General features: G+C 46.6%; 1 protein-coding gene across 1 annotated transcript in view; it reads right to left on the bottom strand.

Moving 5' to 3' along the window:
* The window catches only part of LOC144792796 (uncharacterized), an 844113-nt gene that overhangs the window by 322545 nt on the left and 501559 nt on the right, over positions 1 to 20009 (bottom strand). Inside the window, exons 47-49 of the mRNA XM_078667999.1 lie at positions 17787 to 18251; positions 6523 to 7722; positions 1562 to 2764 (exon numbers count right to left, since the gene is read on the bottom strand). Coding sequence (XP_078524125.1) covers positions 1562 to 2764; positions 6523 to 7722; positions 17787 to 18251 — 2868 coding nt within the window. The remainder of the gene's footprint in view (positions 1 to 1561; positions 2765 to 6522; positions 7723 to 17786; positions 18252 to 20009) is intronic.

Below are 20009 nucleotides of genomic sequence, written 5' to 3'. Positions count from 1 at the left end.
ATACCCATTAAGGGACCATCTCTCAGGGAAGCCAGGAAGGGTTTCGCAGCGGTCGAAGCGCCTTGGGACCCTACGGGTAAGTAGTGCGCTATATAAATGCCTATACATTTACATTTACATCAGATGTTAAAATATAGAAGAAGTTGGGTGTAATCTGCGTATGAGAAGGGGGTGAAAACAAATTCTCTAACAGCCTTGGCAAGAGGAGCCAAATACACATTAAGTAGAGTAGGGCTAAGACAGGAGCCTGGTGGCACACCCTTGGTGAGGTCAAAAGAGCGGGAGCAGTAAGGTAGCAGCGTAATGGTGTGCGTGCGCTGAGTTAGAAAACTCATCAACCATTGTAGAGCTCATCCACAGACCCCTATCTCCCTCAAACTTTGGAGTAGTGTATAATGTGACACTGTGTCGAAGGCTGCCGATAGATCCAATAGCACCAGTAGCACCGTATGTGTTAATAGTTTGACAAATCGGATGCAAGAAGGTTAACCTTCTTGCAGATTGGGAATACCTGTGCGGCACTCCAATCGCATGGAAGTTGGCCTTCACTCAATGATAAATGTAATATCGCGCAGATTGAAGGGGCTAGTTGCGTAGTTAGTAATGCCCAGTTCCTTACTGGCACACTATCAAGAGGTGACCCATTTGTATTTGAATTCTTATACTAAAGCGCTAACGTAATTCTGTAGGTTTCTTTCTCATTCAGGTTAAGAGATCGTTAACCACTTTGTTCGCCCTAAGTTGGCAGGGTATGCTCAGACGTGAGTCCCTTGCTCACTTTGCCACTGGAGTCAAGCAAGCCCGGCTGAAGACGGCTGTAATGCCAGAAACCGGTCCTGGGAACCTTGATTCCGGTCCAGGGAAGACATGGCTCGGCAGTTCGGGCTGGACTGTTCCCATGAGGCACAGGGTCAGACTGATTTGCATATGGCAATATCTGAATTGGGGTGGCGGAGTGAGCTAAAGAACGGTGATGGATTAAACCCAGATCAGTTGACTGGGGGTGAGTGTTTGTATTGTCAACGCTCCGTCCATCATCACCTTTGGTTTTTCGAGGTTCTGGTCCAAGCACATCATTGCATGACTGGTCAACTCTGGGAATTCCAGTTATCGCATTCATATTTTTCCTCTACAGCTATGTAACAGATCTAACTAACCAGTATAGAATCATAAAAGAGATGGAGACGGCGAGACCTTTCCTATTTTGTCTAGACAAACCACAAGATATCTTCCCGTGAGACAAGAACTTACAAGTCAATGTTCCTAAATAGAAACTTATAATTGAGTATGGAAATATGTTGAGTCATTGCTTGCAAGGCACTTGTTCTGCATATCATTTAGGATTTGATAGAAAAACAGTCTGTCCAGCTCCATGAGCTCCTGCATCCAAAATCCATCTTTATCATCTTTTGAGATTATGCATCACAGACAAGATGTAAGATGGGCAAATGGAACGGCATGTATTTCCTCCTCCAACTATCCTAGATGTTTAACAAAATACTAGTTAACCATTTGTACTTCTAAATATTACAGTCAGAGGAGCACACCCTATGATACTTACCACTAGTTCCATTATGAGTTGTGCTTAATTTTGTAGTGGTTTTCTTGGTTGTTATGGTAGAAATTGTGCTTGTTGCAATCACTGCTGAAGTTGAAATTGTTTGTTCAGTGGTTTTGATTGTAATAGCATTAGAAACTGTGATAAGTGTTCTGTTTCCAGATGGGTATGAAGTTAGGATTGTTTGGATTGCAGGTGTAGCAATTGAGAACTTAGCTGTTGTAGTTGTATTTCCATGAATTCCTTCTGTTTGGAAATTTGTACTATTACCAGTAGATGTGATGGTGGCTGATGCCATTTTTGTAGAAGTTAAGCTGATTTGACTAGCTGATGTACGAGAAGTAAGATTTGTCATTGTGCTTAGTGTTGTGCTTACAGCTGTGTGAACTGCTATTGGGACTGATGTCATAACAGGAGTGACATTTTTTGTGGTTTTGTTTGTGCTTGCAGTATTGTGAGTAGCTGTGCTTGTTCTATCTTGAGAAGTTCCAGGAAAGGCATTAGTAACAGAGACTTGTTCTGTGATTGTCACCTCGGTGGTAGATGCTGGAGGTAAGTTAGTTCCAGTTGATGCAAAAGTCGTGGGAGTGGTTGAATATTGTGTTGTATTGAGCACGGATATAGGCTCAGTTATGGTTTGGGCAGCACTGGTGAATGTGCTTGCTGCTGTCTCTGTTAAATTTTCTAGGGTATTTGTGGCCATTTGGGTAATGTCCATTGAAGATGGGCTTCTGCTAGTTGCTTCTGTTCCCATGATTGAGAATTCGCTGGCAGGCGATGTGGACATCGAATTGCTAAACTGAAATAAGGTGGTATGTGTAGTGGCACTTGATTCATTTGTGGCCTCTGTGTTACTGGTACCTATGATTGAATCTCGTGTTGTATGTGTTACCACTGTCAGTACTCCTGAAGTCTCATTGCTCTTCTCAGTTGAAGTGGCATTGGCTAATGGAGTTAATGCCGCCTCAGTTACAATGTCCAGCCTAGTTGTTGGATTTGTTGCTTTGACATTGGTGTTTTGAGAGGCTATGCCTGTTGCCGGTGTCACTGTTGTTGAGGCCTCAATGCCATTAGACAATGGTGAGGTGTCACTTGTTATGTTTGTAACTCCTTTTGTGGGATTTTTAGTTCCAGGGGCCACATCTGGGATGGCAGTTGTTGAATTAGTGGTGATATCAATCATCACTTGTGTAGTTGCTATCAAACCTGTTGGAGGCAAAAAAGTAGCTGTTAGAGGAGACATGCCTACCTACATTCATCACACATGTCACCAATTTATACTGTGATAAAATTGCAGAAACATTGAAAGGAACATCAAGCTTCATTTTGACAACTTACTTAATGGGTTCAAGGTTATTTACCGAACTTGCACAATAGCCACAGCATCATCATCATCTATAAACCTCTACTGTGGCCATCGGATCAAAAGAGTGGCAGTAGTAGAGATGAAAACAGACACCGACCCACCCACCCAACACCATTGTGAGTACTAGGAGTGCTAATATTTGATGAAGTGAAAGGCCATAGTCTGAAATTTGGGAATGTAGTAAAACACCTCTTTTTGCAAGCTCACCTCCAATTTGTTGTTGACTGATGCTGCTGATTTTTGGACTCTGCACTAGGACTCTGCTAACTAGGTCCCAGTGCATGTGCTCTGACCCCAGAAGATGCCAAGATTGGCTATACACCTGATTGGCAAATTTATCTCAGCTATGAGTCGGTTAGTGTATGGTACCAAGTGTACACAGGGTCTGTAAGTTACATGTCACTATTGGACTGCAGCACCCATTGTGCCACCCTCTACAGCAGCAGTAAAAACATGACCTCAGGCCTACCACTGTAGCCTGTCTATACAGCATTAAATCTGCAAATCTGACTCGTCAAAGAATCCCCTTTGGACAGGGCTATAGAACAAGTTACCTACTTTCCGTAACGCCTTATCTGGTAAAGACTTTATCTAGCCGCAGTTAGAATATCCCCAAGCGTGAGATTGGATCCGTACATTTTTTGAGCAATTCCTTTGTACGCCGGTAGGTGGCATTATTTAGATCCTGGTGGCATACTTGGTGACGTCTGCACCGTAAATGATGTGTACGTTGCCTATATAGCTGCCAATCCAGTATACTGACCTCAGTTCTTGACAGTTTTCCGGACCAGAAGCATGGAGCCTCCCCACTACCATGTTGTACTATCAAGTTAAAGGTAAGGAATCTGTGGCCAGATAGAGTCTCTACCAGTTAAGGTGTTACTGAAGGTAAGAACGTGTTCATCTGATAGGGACTTCTAGCCACAGATTCCTTACCTTAGAATAGATCCCAAAGCACTCTCTCCTCGGAGGTGAGTCTGCGGACTGTTTTAGACTAAGAAGTCCTAGAGGACCAAAAGGGCGAAGTGTTTATCTCATCAGACCTTACTGTCGATGTAGTAAAGTTTGGCAAACGTGCGCAGTGATGCCAGTGTAGATGCCTGACAGATGTCCCCGCTTGGACTCCTCTAGCTTACGCAGTGGTTGCAGCTGTAGCCCTGGTGAAGTGAGTCCTTAAGCCTTCAGGGGTGGTTTCTTGGCCATTGTGTAGCAGATCTTACTGTAAAGAATGATCCATCAAGAGTTGGTTCTCTTTTGAGTTGCCTTCCTTTTCTTTGCCACTGCAAATCCAAATATGACCGTTAATTCTAAGTAGGCTCTGGAAGGGGGCGGAGGGCAGGGGTGGTGGGCAGGCCTGAGTGTTAGAGCAGGAAGAAGAGAAGATGACACAGGAGAAGAAGAAGCAAGTGAGGATCACGGGGATGTGGTAAAAAGGCATGCAGGAAGGGCATAGGGGGCAGCGGTTGCAAAAACCACATGAGTAATGGTGACTAAAAAAGCCAAAAGGGCTAAAACGGGCTCAAAATACAAAAAAGAGATTTAAATGTGAAAGCAGCAAAGAGAGCTTAAAGGACTGAAAAGAGTTAAAAGAGGAACAAGGGAAATAGAGGAAATGATAGGAAAAGAGGAAGGAAGAGGGGTGGAGGAGCAAAAGAAGCAAGACTGCGCAGCAGAGCACACTGCAGAACACGATGCAGCAGTGGAAACAAAAAGTGAGCCCAGAGGAGCCGGAGACTGAGAGAGTGTGAGGCGCAGGTGAAAACGGTGAACAGAAAACACAGGAGAAGAATAAGTGTGCAAAAGGCACAAAGAAGGTGTGACCGAGAGAGAGCAAATGGTGTGAAAGAGAGAGAGATCTGAGGAACAGAGGCAGGTGTCTCCAGGCAGCAAGTCGGGTCCGATAGGGCCTAGGATTGCATGGCGGACTAGTCAAAGGTAAGTGTGGGAGGCTGAGCCCAGGCACCTGCTCCGCTCCATCTAAATCAGAACCAAAAATCACCTCAAAGTGGGAAAACCTTTGGTCCTGGGAAGGTTCTCACAATAGTGCCCAGCATCAAAATTAGCCTCTGCCCACTTCTTTGCCACGCAGATGATACTTTTCCCTATCAACTCCTTAGCCGATGCCAGAGCCAGCTCCTTGGTGATGGTGCTATGAAATCAAAGCAAATGGTAGGATGGTGCTGTAGCCAATTTGATCTACTACATAGATGCCACGGCTGAGATCCATCTAACATTGTTTGCTAAAAAGCTCTTAACTGCATTTGTTCAGCTAAAGGATCGCGGAATACCAGTCTCTTCTTTTTATGAGCTGGAGTGTCACATGATGGTAAGGAGGAATCCATTACTGGAAGCAGCTTTGAGACTCTGAATGGCCTTTTAACAGTATCAATGCCTCGTGGTAGAAGAAAACTTCTGCTACCCAAGGCACTTTTTATGATCCCTATGGGAAGATTTTCTAGGATGACTTTTCCTGGAATGTGGTTTACCTTAGGATGAGAGAGTCTGCTGATGATCTACTCTGTGAGACTTAGGGTCACAAGATGTCATGTCCTGATAAAAGATACCACACACAGCCATTGTGGGGTTCTCAAGGGACATTCTCCTCTGGCACAACCTTCAAAGCTGAAAGCCTGAGGTTATTTGATGTGCCATTAGACCTTGTTGCTGCAGAAAGTGGATGATTTTGCCAGCAAGATACGCTGAGATACATTTATGGTCCATGTCTACGTGGCATGATAATTAGGAACTGATGCCAGCATGCTGGCTGTCACCTAATTTTTGCCAGTGACTGCTTGTTCAGATGCAGAGTTGAGGCCAGAACCACTTGGCACCTCTGAAGTGGAATTTTTGTGGAAGAAATTTTCTGACCTTTCTGCTAGGAGTATTCAGAAGGTGAGGGCCATGTTGGCAGATATACTCACCAGAAACAGAATTGTCCAACTTCACACAATTACAGCTGCACTTTTTCTTGTTGAGTCAGTGATCATATGAACATCATATCATGATAGTAGGCACATAATGTCAACAAGTAATTTCAGTCTGTGTTTCAGGAAATAGAGTAATGACATGCATGCTGAGCTTCTGGTCCAAGCACATCATTGCATGACTGGTCAACTCTGGGAATTCCAGTTATCGCACTCATATTTTTGCTTGAGTTTATATACAGCTATGTAACAGATCTAACTAACCAGCATAGAATCATAAAAGAGATGGAGACGGCGAGACCTTTCCTATTTTGTCTAGACAAACCACAAGATATCTTCCCGTGAGACAAGAACTTACAAGTCAATATTCCTAAATAGAAACTTATAGTTGAGTATGGAAATATGTTGAGTCATTGCTTGCAAGGCACTTGTTCTGCATATCATTTAGGATTTGATAGAAAAATAAACAGTCTGTCCAGCTCCATGAGCTCCTGCATCCAAAATCCATCTTTATCATCTTTTGAGATTATGCATCAGAGACAAGATGTAAGATGGGTAAATGGAACTGCATGTATTTCCTCCTCCAACTATCCTAGATGTTTAACAAAATACTACAGTTAGCAATTTGTACTTCTAAATATTACAGTCAGAGGAGCACACCCTATGATACTTACCATTAGTTCCATTACGTGTTGTGCTTAATTTTGTAGTGGTTTTCTTAGTTGTTATGTTAGAAATTGTGCTTGTTGCAATCACTGCTGAAGTTGAAATTGTTTGTTCAGTGGTTTTGATAGTAACAGCATTAGAAACTGTGATAGGTGTTCTGTTTACAGATGGGTATGAAGTTAGGAGTGTTTGGATTGCCGGTGTAGCAATTGAGAACTTAGCTGTGGTAGTTATATTTCCATGAATTCCTTCTGTTTGGAAATTGGTACTATTACCAATAGATGTGATGGTGGCTGATGCCATTTTTGTAGAAGTTAAGCTGATTTGACTAACTGATGTACCAGAAGTAAGATTTGTCATTGTGCTTAGTGTCGTGCTTACAGCTGTGTGAACTGCTATTGGGACTGATGTCATAACAGGAGTGACATTTTTTGTGGTTTTGTTTGTGCTTGCAGTATTGTGAGTAGCTGTGCTTGTTCTATCTTGAGAAGTTCCAGGAAAGGCATTAGTAACAGAGACTTCTGTGATTGTCACCTTGGTGGTAGATGCTGGAAGCAAGTTAAGTCCAGTTGATGCAAAAGTCGTGGGAGTGGTTGAATATTGTGTTTTATTGAGGACAGATATAGGCTCGGTTATGGTTTGGGCAGCACTGGTGAATGTGCTTGCTGTTGTCTCTGTTACATTTTCTAGGGTATTTGTGGCCATTCGGGTAATGTCCATTGAAGATGGGCTTCTGCTAGTTGCTTCTGTTCCCATGATTGAGAATTCACTTGCAGGTGATGTGGACACTGAATTGCTAAACTGAAATAAAGTGGTATTTGTAGTGGCGCTTGATTCATTTGTGGCCTCTGTGTTACTGGTACCTATGATTGAATCTCGTGTTGTATGTGTTACCACTGTCAGTATTCCTGAGGTCTCATTGCTCTTCTCAGTTGAAGTGGCATTGGCTAATGGAGTTAATGCCCCCTCAGTTACAATGTCCAGCCCAGTTGTTGGATTTGTTGCTTTGACATTGGTGTTTTGAGAGGGTATGATTGTTGCAGGTGTCACTGTTGTTGAGGCCTCAATGCCATTAGACAATGGTGAGGTGTCACTTGTTATGTTTGTGACTCCTTTTGTGGGATTTTTAGTTCCAGGGGCCACGACTGGGTTGGCAGTTGTTGAATTAGTGGTGATATCAATCATCACTTGTGTAGTTGCTATCAAACCTGTTGGAGGCAAAGAAATAGCTGTTAGAGGAGGCACGCCTACCTACATTCATCACACGTCACCAATTTATACTGTGATAAAATTGCAGGAACATTGAAAGGAACATCAAGCTTCATTTTGACAACATACTTAATGGGTTCAAGGTTATTTACCAAACTTGCACAATAGCCACAGCACCAGCGTCATCTATAAACCTCTGCTGTGGCCATCGGATCAAAAGAGTGGCAGTAGTAGAGATGAAAACAAACACCGACCCACCCACCCAACACAATTGTGAATACTAGAAGTGCTAATATTTGATGAAGTGAAAGGCAATAGTCTGAAATTTGGGAATGTAGTAAAACACCTCTTTTTGCAAGCTCACCTCCAATTTGTTTTTGACTGATGCTGCTGATTTTTTGACTCTGCAATAAGACTCTGCTAACTAGGTCCCAGCGCATGTGCTCTGACTCCCAGAAGATGCCAAGATTGGCTATACACCTGATTGGCAAATTTATCTCAGCTATAAGTTGCTAGTGTATGGTACCAAGTGTACACAGGGCCTGTAAGTTACACGTCACTATTGGACTGCAGCACCCATTGTGCCACCCTCTACAGCAGCAGTAAAAACATGACTTCAGGCTTACCACTGTAGCCTGTCTATTCAGCATTAAATCTGCAAATCTGATTCATCAAAGAATCCCCTTTTGACAGGACTATAGAACAAGTTACCTACTTTCCGTAACGCCTTATCTGGTAAAGACTTTATCTAGCCGCAGTTAGAATATCCCCAAGCGTGAGATTGGATCTGTACATTTTTTTAGCAATTCCCTTTTACGCCAGTAGGTGTCATTGTTTGGCTCCTGGTGGCATGCTTGGTGACGTCTGCACCGTAAATAATGTGTACGTTGCCTATATAGCTGCAGTATACTGACCTCAGTTCTTGACAGCTTTCCGGACCAGAAGCATGGAGCCTCCCCACTACCATTTTGTACTATCAAGTTAAAGGTAAGGAATCTGTGGCTAGATAGAGTCTCTACCAGGTAAGGTGTTACTGAAGGTAAGAACTTGTTCATCTGATAGGGACTTCTAGCCACAGATTCTTTACCTTAGAATAGATCCCAAAGCACTCTCTCCCCTGAGGTGAGTCTGCGGACTGTTTTAGACTAAGAAGTCCTGAAGGACCAAAAGGGTGAAGTGTTTATCTCATCAGACCTGACTGTCGATGCTGTAAAGTTTGGCAAATGTGTGCAGTGATGCCAATGTAGATGCCTTACAGATATCCCCGCTGGGACTCCTCTAGCTAACGCAGTGGTTGCAGCTGTAGCCCTGGTGAAGTGAGCCCTTAAGCCTTCAGGGGCGGTTTCCTGGCCATTGTGTAGCAGATCTTACTGTAAAGAATGATCCATCAGGAGATGGTTCTCTTTTGAGTTGCCTTAACTTTCTTTGACACAGCAAATCCAAATATGACCCTTAATTCTTTGGTATGATCAATATCAAACCATTATGGTCTTTTTGGATTCAGACGGTAGAGTCTCTCCTCTTTTTCAGAAAGATGAGAAGGGGGAAAAAAGGGAGGCAGGTTGATGTTTTGTCCAAAGTCCAAAGGTATGACCACCATTAGAAAAAAGGATGCTCAGGTTCTAAGAACCAGTTTGTCTGGGAAGAATGAAGTGTAGTAAGGGTCAATAGAAAGTGCTTGTAATTTGCCAGCCCCCCTGGCATATGTTATTGCCACAAGGAAAACTGTTTTGATTGTTAGGAGTCATAAGGGGCAGCTGTGCATCAGCTCAAAAGGGAAATACATGAGGGAGTTGACCACTAAATTCAAGTTCTATTGGGTCATAATGCATGGGAGGAAACATATAAGGTTGATCCATCAACTGTAGGAAAGCGGAAATAGTGGACAGATATTCTTTGACTGTGCCCAAAGCACAGCCTTGCTGGGCCAGGGAAAGAACAAAAAGGAGAACTTCATACAACAGTGCAGATAGAGGATCAACTGATTTGGAGATACACCAAGCCACAGTCTTGTCCCTTTGGCAGGCGTGGATGGGCTTGGAAGAAGAACGCTTGCCTGCCAGAATGGCATCACATACTTCCGGAGGGCGATCAAAACCCATAACTGTTTCTGCTCAATCTCCACGCATGACAATGAAGAGTGGATAGATTCAGGTGCAGCACCCTGTCCGGTCGCTGCAACAGTGGATCCTCCCAAATGGGTAGCCTGACTGAAGAACAGGTGCTCAGGAACAGAGGTTCAGGATACCATACTCTCTGGGCCCAATCCAGAGACACTAAGATGACTTGGGCTTGGTAATTCTTGATCTTCTTGAAAATGCTGGATAGGAGTGGTATCGGCGGAAAGCAATATAGGTGTCCTGAGCTCCACTTGAGACGAAATGTGTCTCCAAGCAAGAGCCGTCTCGGAAATGCCAGCGTGCAGTAGTTACACGTTCTCACATATGATTAACAAATTCCCACTCTTGAAAGAGACCTTACACCACCTCTGGATGAAGACGCTATATGTGATCCGCTAGGCATCGATGGCCGGGTTAATATGCTCTGGTTATCAGAGAGCTCGCCAGACGTTGAACCACAAAGAAAATTACCTGACGTTCATGCCATGTCCAGAGACACAGACCCTATTGAATAAAGTCCAAGACCCACCCCACACTAATTGTTGCAATACCACATGGCGTTGGTGTTGGCGGTGAACACCAGAACTAGCCTTCCCATGATGGAAGGCAAAAAGGCTTTCAATGCCAGTCAGATCGCTCTCAGTTGAGACTGATGTAGAGCTGAGCCTCTGCCGGGGGCCAAGGTCTCTGATCTCCACCTCTCAGAAGTGGCAGCCCCAACCCAGAAGTGACACAACTTTCACTACTGTGAGTTCTGGTTGGAGAAGAGAGAGAGGTCTGCTGTTGACCCAATCACGGTTCATGAGCCACTACTGCAGGTCTTTTGCAGTTTCCTCCTATATCTAGACCAGATCAGAGAGATTTCCCTGATGTTGTGCTTACTGGGTTTTCAAATCCCTGAGCAAAGCTTGCATATGCCAATGTTGATCTATTCCTAACAGGATGCAGGAGGCGATGAAGCCCAGTAGCCTCAATCAATCAATAACCTTTATGTTTTTTTTGTCCAGTATCAGGCCCGCACTCTATTGCTGTCAGCTTGAACTCTTGACTTTGTCCTGGTGCAGTGCAACCAATTAACTCTTTAGGTGTTATTCCCCTCTAAGAGCTATTTTTGCATTTATTCTTTAGACATTCATATCTTGACTTCTACTGATTGGATGTTGTCCTTATTGGTCTTGTTTTATTTATTAAATTGAGTTCTAATTTCCTAAACTGGTGTGGATCCTTTTTGTGTGGTGTTTTCCCTGTTTTACTGCTTAAGTGTTGCGCACATACTTTACAAATTGCCTCTTTAGTTAAGACTCACTAAACTGTGCCAAGTTACGAGAGGGTGAGCAAAGGATAATTTAGGTTGTGTAGTGACTTACACACACAAGGGTTTGGCTCCTGCTTGGAAAGGGTGCATACCTCTACCAACCAGAAAAACAATTTCTAACAGACATCAACCAACTTTAGTTACTGGCTCAAGTGTGAAGCTTTTGTCATAAACCATAGTCTTTGGGGATACATCTTTTTACTGCATGGTCAGACAACTATAGGCAGTCACCAGTCTTTCTCTCCATTTGTTTGTTGATAAGTTCATGCTTAGACATTGTAAGCGCAGTGCTGCCATTAAGAGTATATGGTGCTGGGAGTTTGCCATTACGAACTCCACTGCACCATCATGGCTACACTGAACACTGAGAAGTTTTGAATCAAACTTCTCAGCACATTAAACCCACACTGATGCCAATTTGGGATTTAATGAAAAACGCACACAGAGGGCATCTTAGAGATGCCCCCTGAAAAATGACCTACCACTAGTGTGCAAGCAGAGTGGCTTCTTTCAGCTCCCACCACCAGACATGTTTCTGGACCCTTGGGTCGCGAGCCTGCTGCTTTCGGGCGCCTGAAACAATGCACATCCTAGGACGAGGTGCTAAGCCTCTTCCCCCAGGATGGGCAGTGTCCATGAAGGGGAAGCTTCAAAGGCTTGCCGCCTTTGTGAGCTTCCCCAGGCCACTTCCTGCTTCCAGCAACTGGTCCCCACTGGTTCCGATCACCACCTTGGGCGGGAGAACTGGCAAGAAAAACAAGTGAGGAAGAGAGATGTGCCCACCTCTGCCACCTCCATCCCTCAGGTGGGGGAGGCAAGGTGAAGCGCAACTCTCAGTACCTGACATCTTGCAGATGGATGGACTCAGCCAACCAGGATGAGTCCTATGCCCCCTACCACTAGAGGGTGGCATAATAGGGGGTGTACCAACCCAAGGGAAGGGACCCATTGGTCCCAACCTTTTACCATGTGTTAGAACTGGCTATTTCTGGTAGGCTAAGGCTGACGCCAAAGCCAGGCAGAAACCACCACTCTAGTCAGGGCAATGGAGTCACACGCCAAGATAACCCCTGCTCACCCCCCTTGGTAGCTTGCTTGGCACGAGCAGTAAGGCTAAACTCGGAGGCAATGTGTAAAGCATTTGCGCAAGCACACAACAGCAACAACATACTAGGCACACCACAAAAGAGACTCCACACAAGGTTATATAAAAATAACTTCTGTATTGTCAAAACATCAGATAGAAATCACACATGTACATTGTGCCAACTGGCACGGGCAATATTCATAAGGGGTTATTTACAAGACAGGGCCACATGGGCCACTGTCAGCATCAACACTTTTAGAAATAGAAATACTGTCAGAAATTAGAATAAAAGAATATAAAATAACAGTTATAAATCACATCCAGTAACTACTGGGAACAGGTAAGTACCACCTACGCAACCCTAAACACCTTAGGAGAATGTCACGCAGGGGACCAGGACCTTACTAGTACCACCTGTATTAGAAAGAACAACCACCTAAGAATAAAATACATTTAGGGGTATAAACAAGAACACATTACCCATGATGCATAAATATACATTCAGAGGAGTAGTAAAGGGAAACACATGATGCATAAACCTACACATTCAGCTGTGTTAAGAACAAAGCACATGATGCATCACAAACACATTCAGAGGTGCAGCGCTAGGAGACACATGACGCCTAAAACATTCAGAGGTGCAGCGCAGGGAAAGAAAGACACAACTCAATAGCGCAAAGACACATGATGCCTAAAACATTCAGAGGTGCAAGGAAAAACCACACAATTGCGCAAAACCTACATAAGCCACCACCTGTGGCAGTCCCTAGGCCAACTGGCCTTGTTGGGGCTAGGACGACCTGTGTCCCAATGTCAGGGGCCTAAACGGTGCAGGTGCCCACTACTTGCTGGGCACCTGGGAACATCCCAAGACCTAAACGGTGCAGCTGCCCACTAATTACTGGGCAGCTGGGAATCACAAACTGCGACAGGGTCCTCACTGACCCTTAGGCGCAAACTGCGCCACTGCTGGAGCCACACAGGCTCTGTCACTAAACACTGCGCAGAACGTTGGAGCCACACAGGCTCTGGGACTACCCATAGTCAATTGCTGGAGCCACACAGGCTCTAAAACAAAATAGGCTCCATGGAGCCCTCAGGCTCTGAAACAACTGGGCCACCGTGGGGCTCTCTAAACAAACATGCCCCCAGACGCTGTGCCTACACAGGCACCGACCTGCGCCCCCATGGAGCTTCTCAGGGCTCTATAACAAATCTTGCCCCGTCGTTGGAGTCCCTCTCTGGGGGACTCGAAATCTCACAACTGCCCAGGAGCCTCTCAGGGCTCTAAAACCATTAACAATGCCCCCGGGGCCATCGTGGGCCAAACAAGAATGCGGTGGGGCAGCCCACTGCCATCTGGGGCCGCCCTGACTCGAGTGCCTCAAATCGGCACCGCATGGAGCTTCCCCCTGGCCCGACAACACTCACCGGGCTGCTCCATGTGCTCTCGCCGGTCTTCGGTGCGGCGTGGGCGGACTCGGCGGCATCTGAGGAGCTCCTGCTCCTCACGGACTCTCCTTGCTTTGCCCAGTCCCCCGTCTCGGGACCGGGACTCAATGTGGAGCCAGCAAGGCTCCCGGCGGCAGTCTCTCTTCTCTCTGCGGCGGGGGCAGGCACCGGCAATGTGCCTCGGGCCCCCTCCGCCTCTCCTCTTCAGCTCCTCCGGGGCCCCCTCCATGCGGCCAGCATTTCCGGTCTCCCTCTCCACTCGGGAGACCGGCAACGAACCAGCAACAGGCTTCCCCCGGGCAGGGAGGAAGCAGAAGTGACCGCCTCGAGGCCCCACCCACGTCACCAAGGAATCTGCCTGTCTTCCTGTCCCGCAGGGCCGCCAATGGCAGCGCGGCCCTGGGCAGGGAGGCGGGCACAGCGCCCCCTCACACGATCTCCGGGCCGGCGGCGGTGATTTCCACTCAAGGCACAACGTGAGGGGTGGGCACCCTCGATAATAGCAATAAAAGCGCTACTAAGAGCTTGGGGGCAAAAAATAAAGCGCACTCAGCGCTATAAATGAAATGCAGCGCTCTCAGGCGCTATAAGCAGGAAAAAGGTCTCTTGAAGGAAAATGCAGCTTCTCCATGCTGCCAATGGTCCCGAGCCTTCCAAGAGGCAAAGCCAAGTCCCCCCATCAGCCCAAGCAAGGCGAGGGGTCCCCCAGGAGTCCAGGAAGGTCCATCAAGTGTCCAGGGGCTGGGCAGGGCCCAGGGATTCCCCTGAGCCCAAGCAGCAGCACGCCCCTGGCAGATTCAAGTCCAAAAACAAGAACATTTTGGAAGGGGACACAGCCCCTTCTTATACACAGAAAAGTCTTTGAAGTCTTTGTGCAGGCAGTGTGAGAACCAGCTAGAACTGGTTATAGGGAAGTCCTTTCAGTATCAGGGACAGAGGTGACAGTCGCCCAGCGGGGAGGTGGAGCTTGCATTGTGGCAGGCAGGCACAGCCTCATTCACTATCAGGTGCTATCTCCACCCACTTCCTTGGCAGCAGATGCTGCCTTTCATCCACGGGCTGACTCAGACAACCTGCTGGGGCTCTGCAGCCCCTGTCACCCTCAAACCAGACAGTCAATCCACAAGCAGGCCCAGGCACTCTGGGCCAGGCTCACCAGCCAATCACACGCCAGGCACAAATTACACAAATATGCCAACTTCTCAAAGTGGCACTTCTAGACTAGACACAACCATGCCGCATACACCATTACGCAGCATTCAATCTCATGAGTTCGCACATATCAAACTCGACCCTGCACTCCCCACACATCAGGAATTACCATGGGCATACATATTCCCCATTCATTCCTATGGGAGGGCAGGTCACTCACCATACATACACAGAGAGCACACGCACTTTACACTGTACCACAGTGAAAAAGTGCGCAGAGGCCTAAAATCACTACCACCAGGGTCCAGAAACAGGCTAGGAAAAAGCTAAAAGTTTCGGGGAGAACCTGTAACACCCTTAAATCTAGTATTTAGGGGCACCCCTGAAGACTTGCTTACTCAGACAAGAAACTAAAAGAAGAAAAAAAGAAGAAGGACTTAACAGCTGTGCTGCAGCTAATAAGAGAAAGACACCCACTGACTTGGCCCCAGTCCTACTGGCCTCTCTCCACCTCGAACCTGCGCCTGCAAAATCCTGGGGCCTCATTTATGAGGCCTTGCGTCAGTTTTGCGTTCCGATGCGTCACTTTTTGTGACGCATCGGCGGCGTAAAACATGCCTCCTGTTGCGCTCTATTTACAAAGTGACGCATCTAAGCAGATGCGTCACTTTGTAAACCCCTGCGCTACATTATACCTGCGTCAGGTATAATGTATGCAGGGGGGGCGTTTCCCCGCAAAAAGCTTCGTAGAAGTGACGCAGTGAAATCTATGAGATTTCACTGCATCACTTCTAGGACACTGTTGCGTCAAAATCTTGCGCCTGCCTCACAGCAGGCGTAAGAATGATGCAAGCCCTTTCACATGGGGCTTGCCCCCATGTGAAAGGAAGCATTGCTGGAGTTGCGTCACTTTTGTGACGCACTCTAGCAATGCGTCACTTTTGCGCTTACAGATACGTCAGAAATACTGACGTATCTGTAACTCCTTGCGACATGATGCGTCATACATTAAATATGACACATCAGATATGTCGCAAGGAGTGCGCACTGTGAAGTGACGCATCGCTGCTTTCTCATAAATGAGGCCCTAGTGTGTCCTGCCGCAAGCAACTTTGAGAAACACGCAGGACCTGCCTGCCTTCCATCCCAAAGACTGTGTCTCCTGTGAACAGCAGATTTTTTTCATTTACAAACTCTGGCTTCAGCCGGAACGGCGAATCTGTGCCACTCTGCACCCGACGTCCACGAACCGAGGTTCGAGTGGCCCAACACCATGAGGAGGTCTCCCTGGTGATCCTGACCCGACATCCAGTGATCCCTGACCTGCCTCAAGCCTCCAGCCGACGCCTGCAGCCTAAATCCGGAAGGTCCCCCAACCGCGACCAGGAGCTGGCAAGAAGATTCAACCCTAAAAGGCACCCCAGCACCAGACGCTCCGCGGCCTTGGGTGGCCAAACCGATGGTGCGTAACCAACTCCCAGCATCCCAACTTACCTCTCCAAGTGGTGGTCGCACCCAGAAGACCTTTGTCCCCGAGCCTGCAGTGTGTTTGCAAACCGGAGACCTCCCTTTAAAAGCTACAGGGAGCCCGACACCAAAACAGCACTTTGCACCCGGCCGGCCCAGTGCGGCTGAGGGTGCACCTTTTGTGCTGGCTTGAACCCCCATTTACCCAGAGCTTAAGTCCAGGAGCTTTGCTCCCACAACACTGTGGTACAAAAGGAGATGGTGATGGACGGAGCATCTGAATCAATCAAACACTCACACCCAGTCAAAAGATCTGGGTTTAATCCATCACCGTTCTTTAGCCAACTCTGCCACCCCAGTTCAGACATGGCTATATGCAAATCAGTCTGACCCTGTGCCTCATGGGAACAGTCCAGCCCGAACTGCCAAGCCATGCCTTCCCTGGACCGGAAAAAAGCTTCCGAGGACCGGTTTCTGGCATTCTAGCCGTCTTCAGCCCGGCTTGCTTGAATCCAGTGGCAAAGTGAGCACAGGACTCACGTCTGAGCATACCCTGCCACACTTAAGGCGGCCAAAAGGGGTACAAAAAGAGATGGTGATGGACGGAGCATCTGAATCAATCAAACACTCACACCCAGTCAAAAGATCTGGGTTTAATCCATCACCGTTCTTTAGCCCACTCTGCCACCCCAGTTCAGACATGGCTATATGCAAATCAGTCTGACCCTGTGCCTCATGGGAACAGTCCAGCCCGAACTACCAAGCCATGCCTTCCCTGGACCGGAAATAAGCTTCAGAGGACCGGTTTCTGGCATTCCAGCCGTCTTCAGCCCGGCTTGCTTGAATCCAGTGGCAAAGTGAGCAAGGGACTCACGTCTGAGCATACCCTGCCACACTTATGGCGGCCAAAAGCGGTACAAAAGGAGATGGTGATGAACGGAGCATCTGAATCAATCAAACACTCACATCCAGTCAAAAGATCTGGGTTTAATCCATCACCGTTCTTTAGCCCACTCAACACAACACTGTGGCCTGCTCATTAACAGGTACCAACTGGAGGCCCCCTATCCCTCATAGGATAACCTTGGACATTCACACCAGGCCGCCCTGGTGCTGCTGAGGGTGTAACAAGAGTGCATCCCTGACCCTGGGGGACCCCTGAATCTAACCCCAGAATATCAACTCCCACAACCGAATACTTACTTTTGAACCGATAACCCTATTTCCTCCTTTGCCTATTTGGAATCATGCATATGGCCAGGACTTACTGTCCCATATTTGTGAGCTTCTGCATTCAGTATGAGCAAGTGTCTTCCTCTCCTGAGATAGGCACTTACCCTCAAACTGGCAACCTTCTCCAATAATTCACTATACTAACTCAAATTCTAAGCTTTACATTTTTCAATGTTAAGAAATAAAATAAGCATTATATATCTATCATGAAAGTGGCAAAACTGTGTGCATACGTACCACTTGTTGCATCATGTGTTGCTCTAGATGATTCAGTAATGGTGGCTGATGATATTGTAGATACTGTGCTTATTGCAATGGCTTCCGAAGTTAAATTGGTTTGCTCTGTGGATTTGGCAGATGTTACTTGCACAACAGTAGAAGGGCCTGTGCTTGTTTGATCTGTAGGTATTGAAAGTGAGGAAGTGGTAGGATACGGTGTTGGGCCTGTTGCTACTGGCACTGCTTCTGTGGACTTGTTGCTCTTCTCAGTGGAGACGGCTTTGGTCACCTGAGTTGAGGATGTGCTAGCTGTGGATGCCACTGCTTTTGAGCTCTCACTGCCTTTAAACAATTCTGAAGTGTCACTTTTTGTTATGGTTGGAATTCCTTCTGTTGCATTTTCAGTTCCTGCTGCCACGTGTGTGCTCACAGTTGCAGAATGTGTGGTCTTATCTGTGTCCACCTGTGCAGTTGTGATCAGTGCTGTTGGAGGAAGACAGTAGGCTGTAAGAGAATGCTTTTCATAAATTTGGCACAAATCTCAACCAGATATACAGGTTTAAAATATATTAATTGATTAATGCCACAAAATGCGGGTACAGGAAATAACTGCCCAACAAGTGAACCAACTTTATAATGCCACAAGTGTTATAAAGTTGCACCTAGCGTTATTAAGGCATCACGCTATCGACATGGCCTTTTTAGGTCTTGCCTAGGCATCTCGTGCACTGTCTCGTTGAGACATGCAGTATATACTATAGTGTGGAAGCTTTGTTTAAGCTCCGCCCACTCTCCACCCATTTTTTGTATTGGCTTAGGTCCTAAATGCAGCCTTCCCATTCGTTTTAGGCTTGTTAGTCCCTCCTCCTGACAGCCATATTGTCATTTGTGTCCTTCCATGGCTATCGGCCCCTTTACTATAAACACTATTTTGTTCCCGTGACTCTCCCCGTCCCCTCCTGCAGTCCATAACTTCTTGGAACACTACCACCCGCACTTCCATTTGTGCCTTTTTGCCCGCCCGTACTCCCTTTTAAAATGCAAGAGGACTTGCGTAAATGTGAGCTCCATTGCATTACCAATGCTTGTTTTTAAAGTTGTGTACCCGCATTTGGGCTCATGGAGAAGCGGGTGCCCATCCCACATTTACAAGCATTTAGAAGTGGGAGCGCACCCCGCATTTGTGAGCATTGAGAAGCGGGTGCCCACCCCACATTTGTGAAGAGTTGCCGAGATCGGCCAGAACCGCTGCCTCGAGAAATACAGAACTCAGGCAAGGCTGCCTGATGTTGGGCGGAGCTTACGGTGAAGCAGAGGAAGTTCCCATGTGCCAGCAAATAGAGGAGGAGACCTGCAGGCTCACCGGACCCCAGGAAAAGGAGACCGGAGCCTCGCCGGCTACCTGCTAAGCAATAGGTCTCCACGCACATTGGCACGCTTAATGTTTTCATTATTCTAAAGCGCCTATTGCTGCCCAGATGCGTAGATGTATAGGTCATGTACTTCTACGCCCTCCCCACAACGTGTGTTGTATCCTGTGCTAAAGAAACCTTTAGCAGTGTTAACAGCTTCAGAAAACTTAGTTTGCTTTGCTGATTTGAGCACGGCTGTGGATAAGCGCTTAGATGCAGAATATCACGCCATTTCATTCCACAAAAGAGATTGTATGATTTAACAACTACTGCCTAAACCACGACTTCCTGAACAACGAAAGGTGAACAACGAACAATGCTTAACCACTACTTTTTCACAGCGACTTCCTAAACCACAAAAAAAGGTTTAAATGACTCATTACTAATTGACGCCAGTATGTTCTTAAATAAACATGTACAAGCTGTGTCCATCAGCGAGCACAATCAAGCAGAGTGAGATGGAAGGCTGTGCTTATCTGCTTAAGCACCTAACAATTGACGAACACAAACACATCAAGCTCTGCCCCTCTGCGCAAGCACAATCAAGGACATTAAACTCGTAAGGCTGAAATAAAACAGCTTTGGACTTTTGTTCCTACACACAGTCTGAAGGGTGAGCTGAGAACTGGCTCATTCCGAGGTGAGTTATTTTAAGTCCAAGTGGGCGACATAAAAGGGGTGGGCAGAACAAGCTTTGCATGACACTGGGGTCTGAGCCCAGCTGCAGGCTGCCTTTGGGATTTGTGACACCTCTGCTTAATTCATCCTTGTTGAAAACGTGTTAAAGCTGACCTGGCTGATGATTAAACCGCGGAGCCAGGGGTCACGG

Source organism: Lissotriton helveticus, chromosome 11, assembly GCF_964261635.1.
Source record: "Lissotriton helveticus chromosome 11, aLisHel1.1, whole genome shotgun sequence".
NCBI classification, from domain to species: Eukaryota; Metazoa; Chordata; class Amphibia; order Caudata; family Salamandridae; genus Lissotriton; species Lissotriton helveticus.
This window is presented reverse-complemented; position numbering and strand designations above follow the sequence as displayed.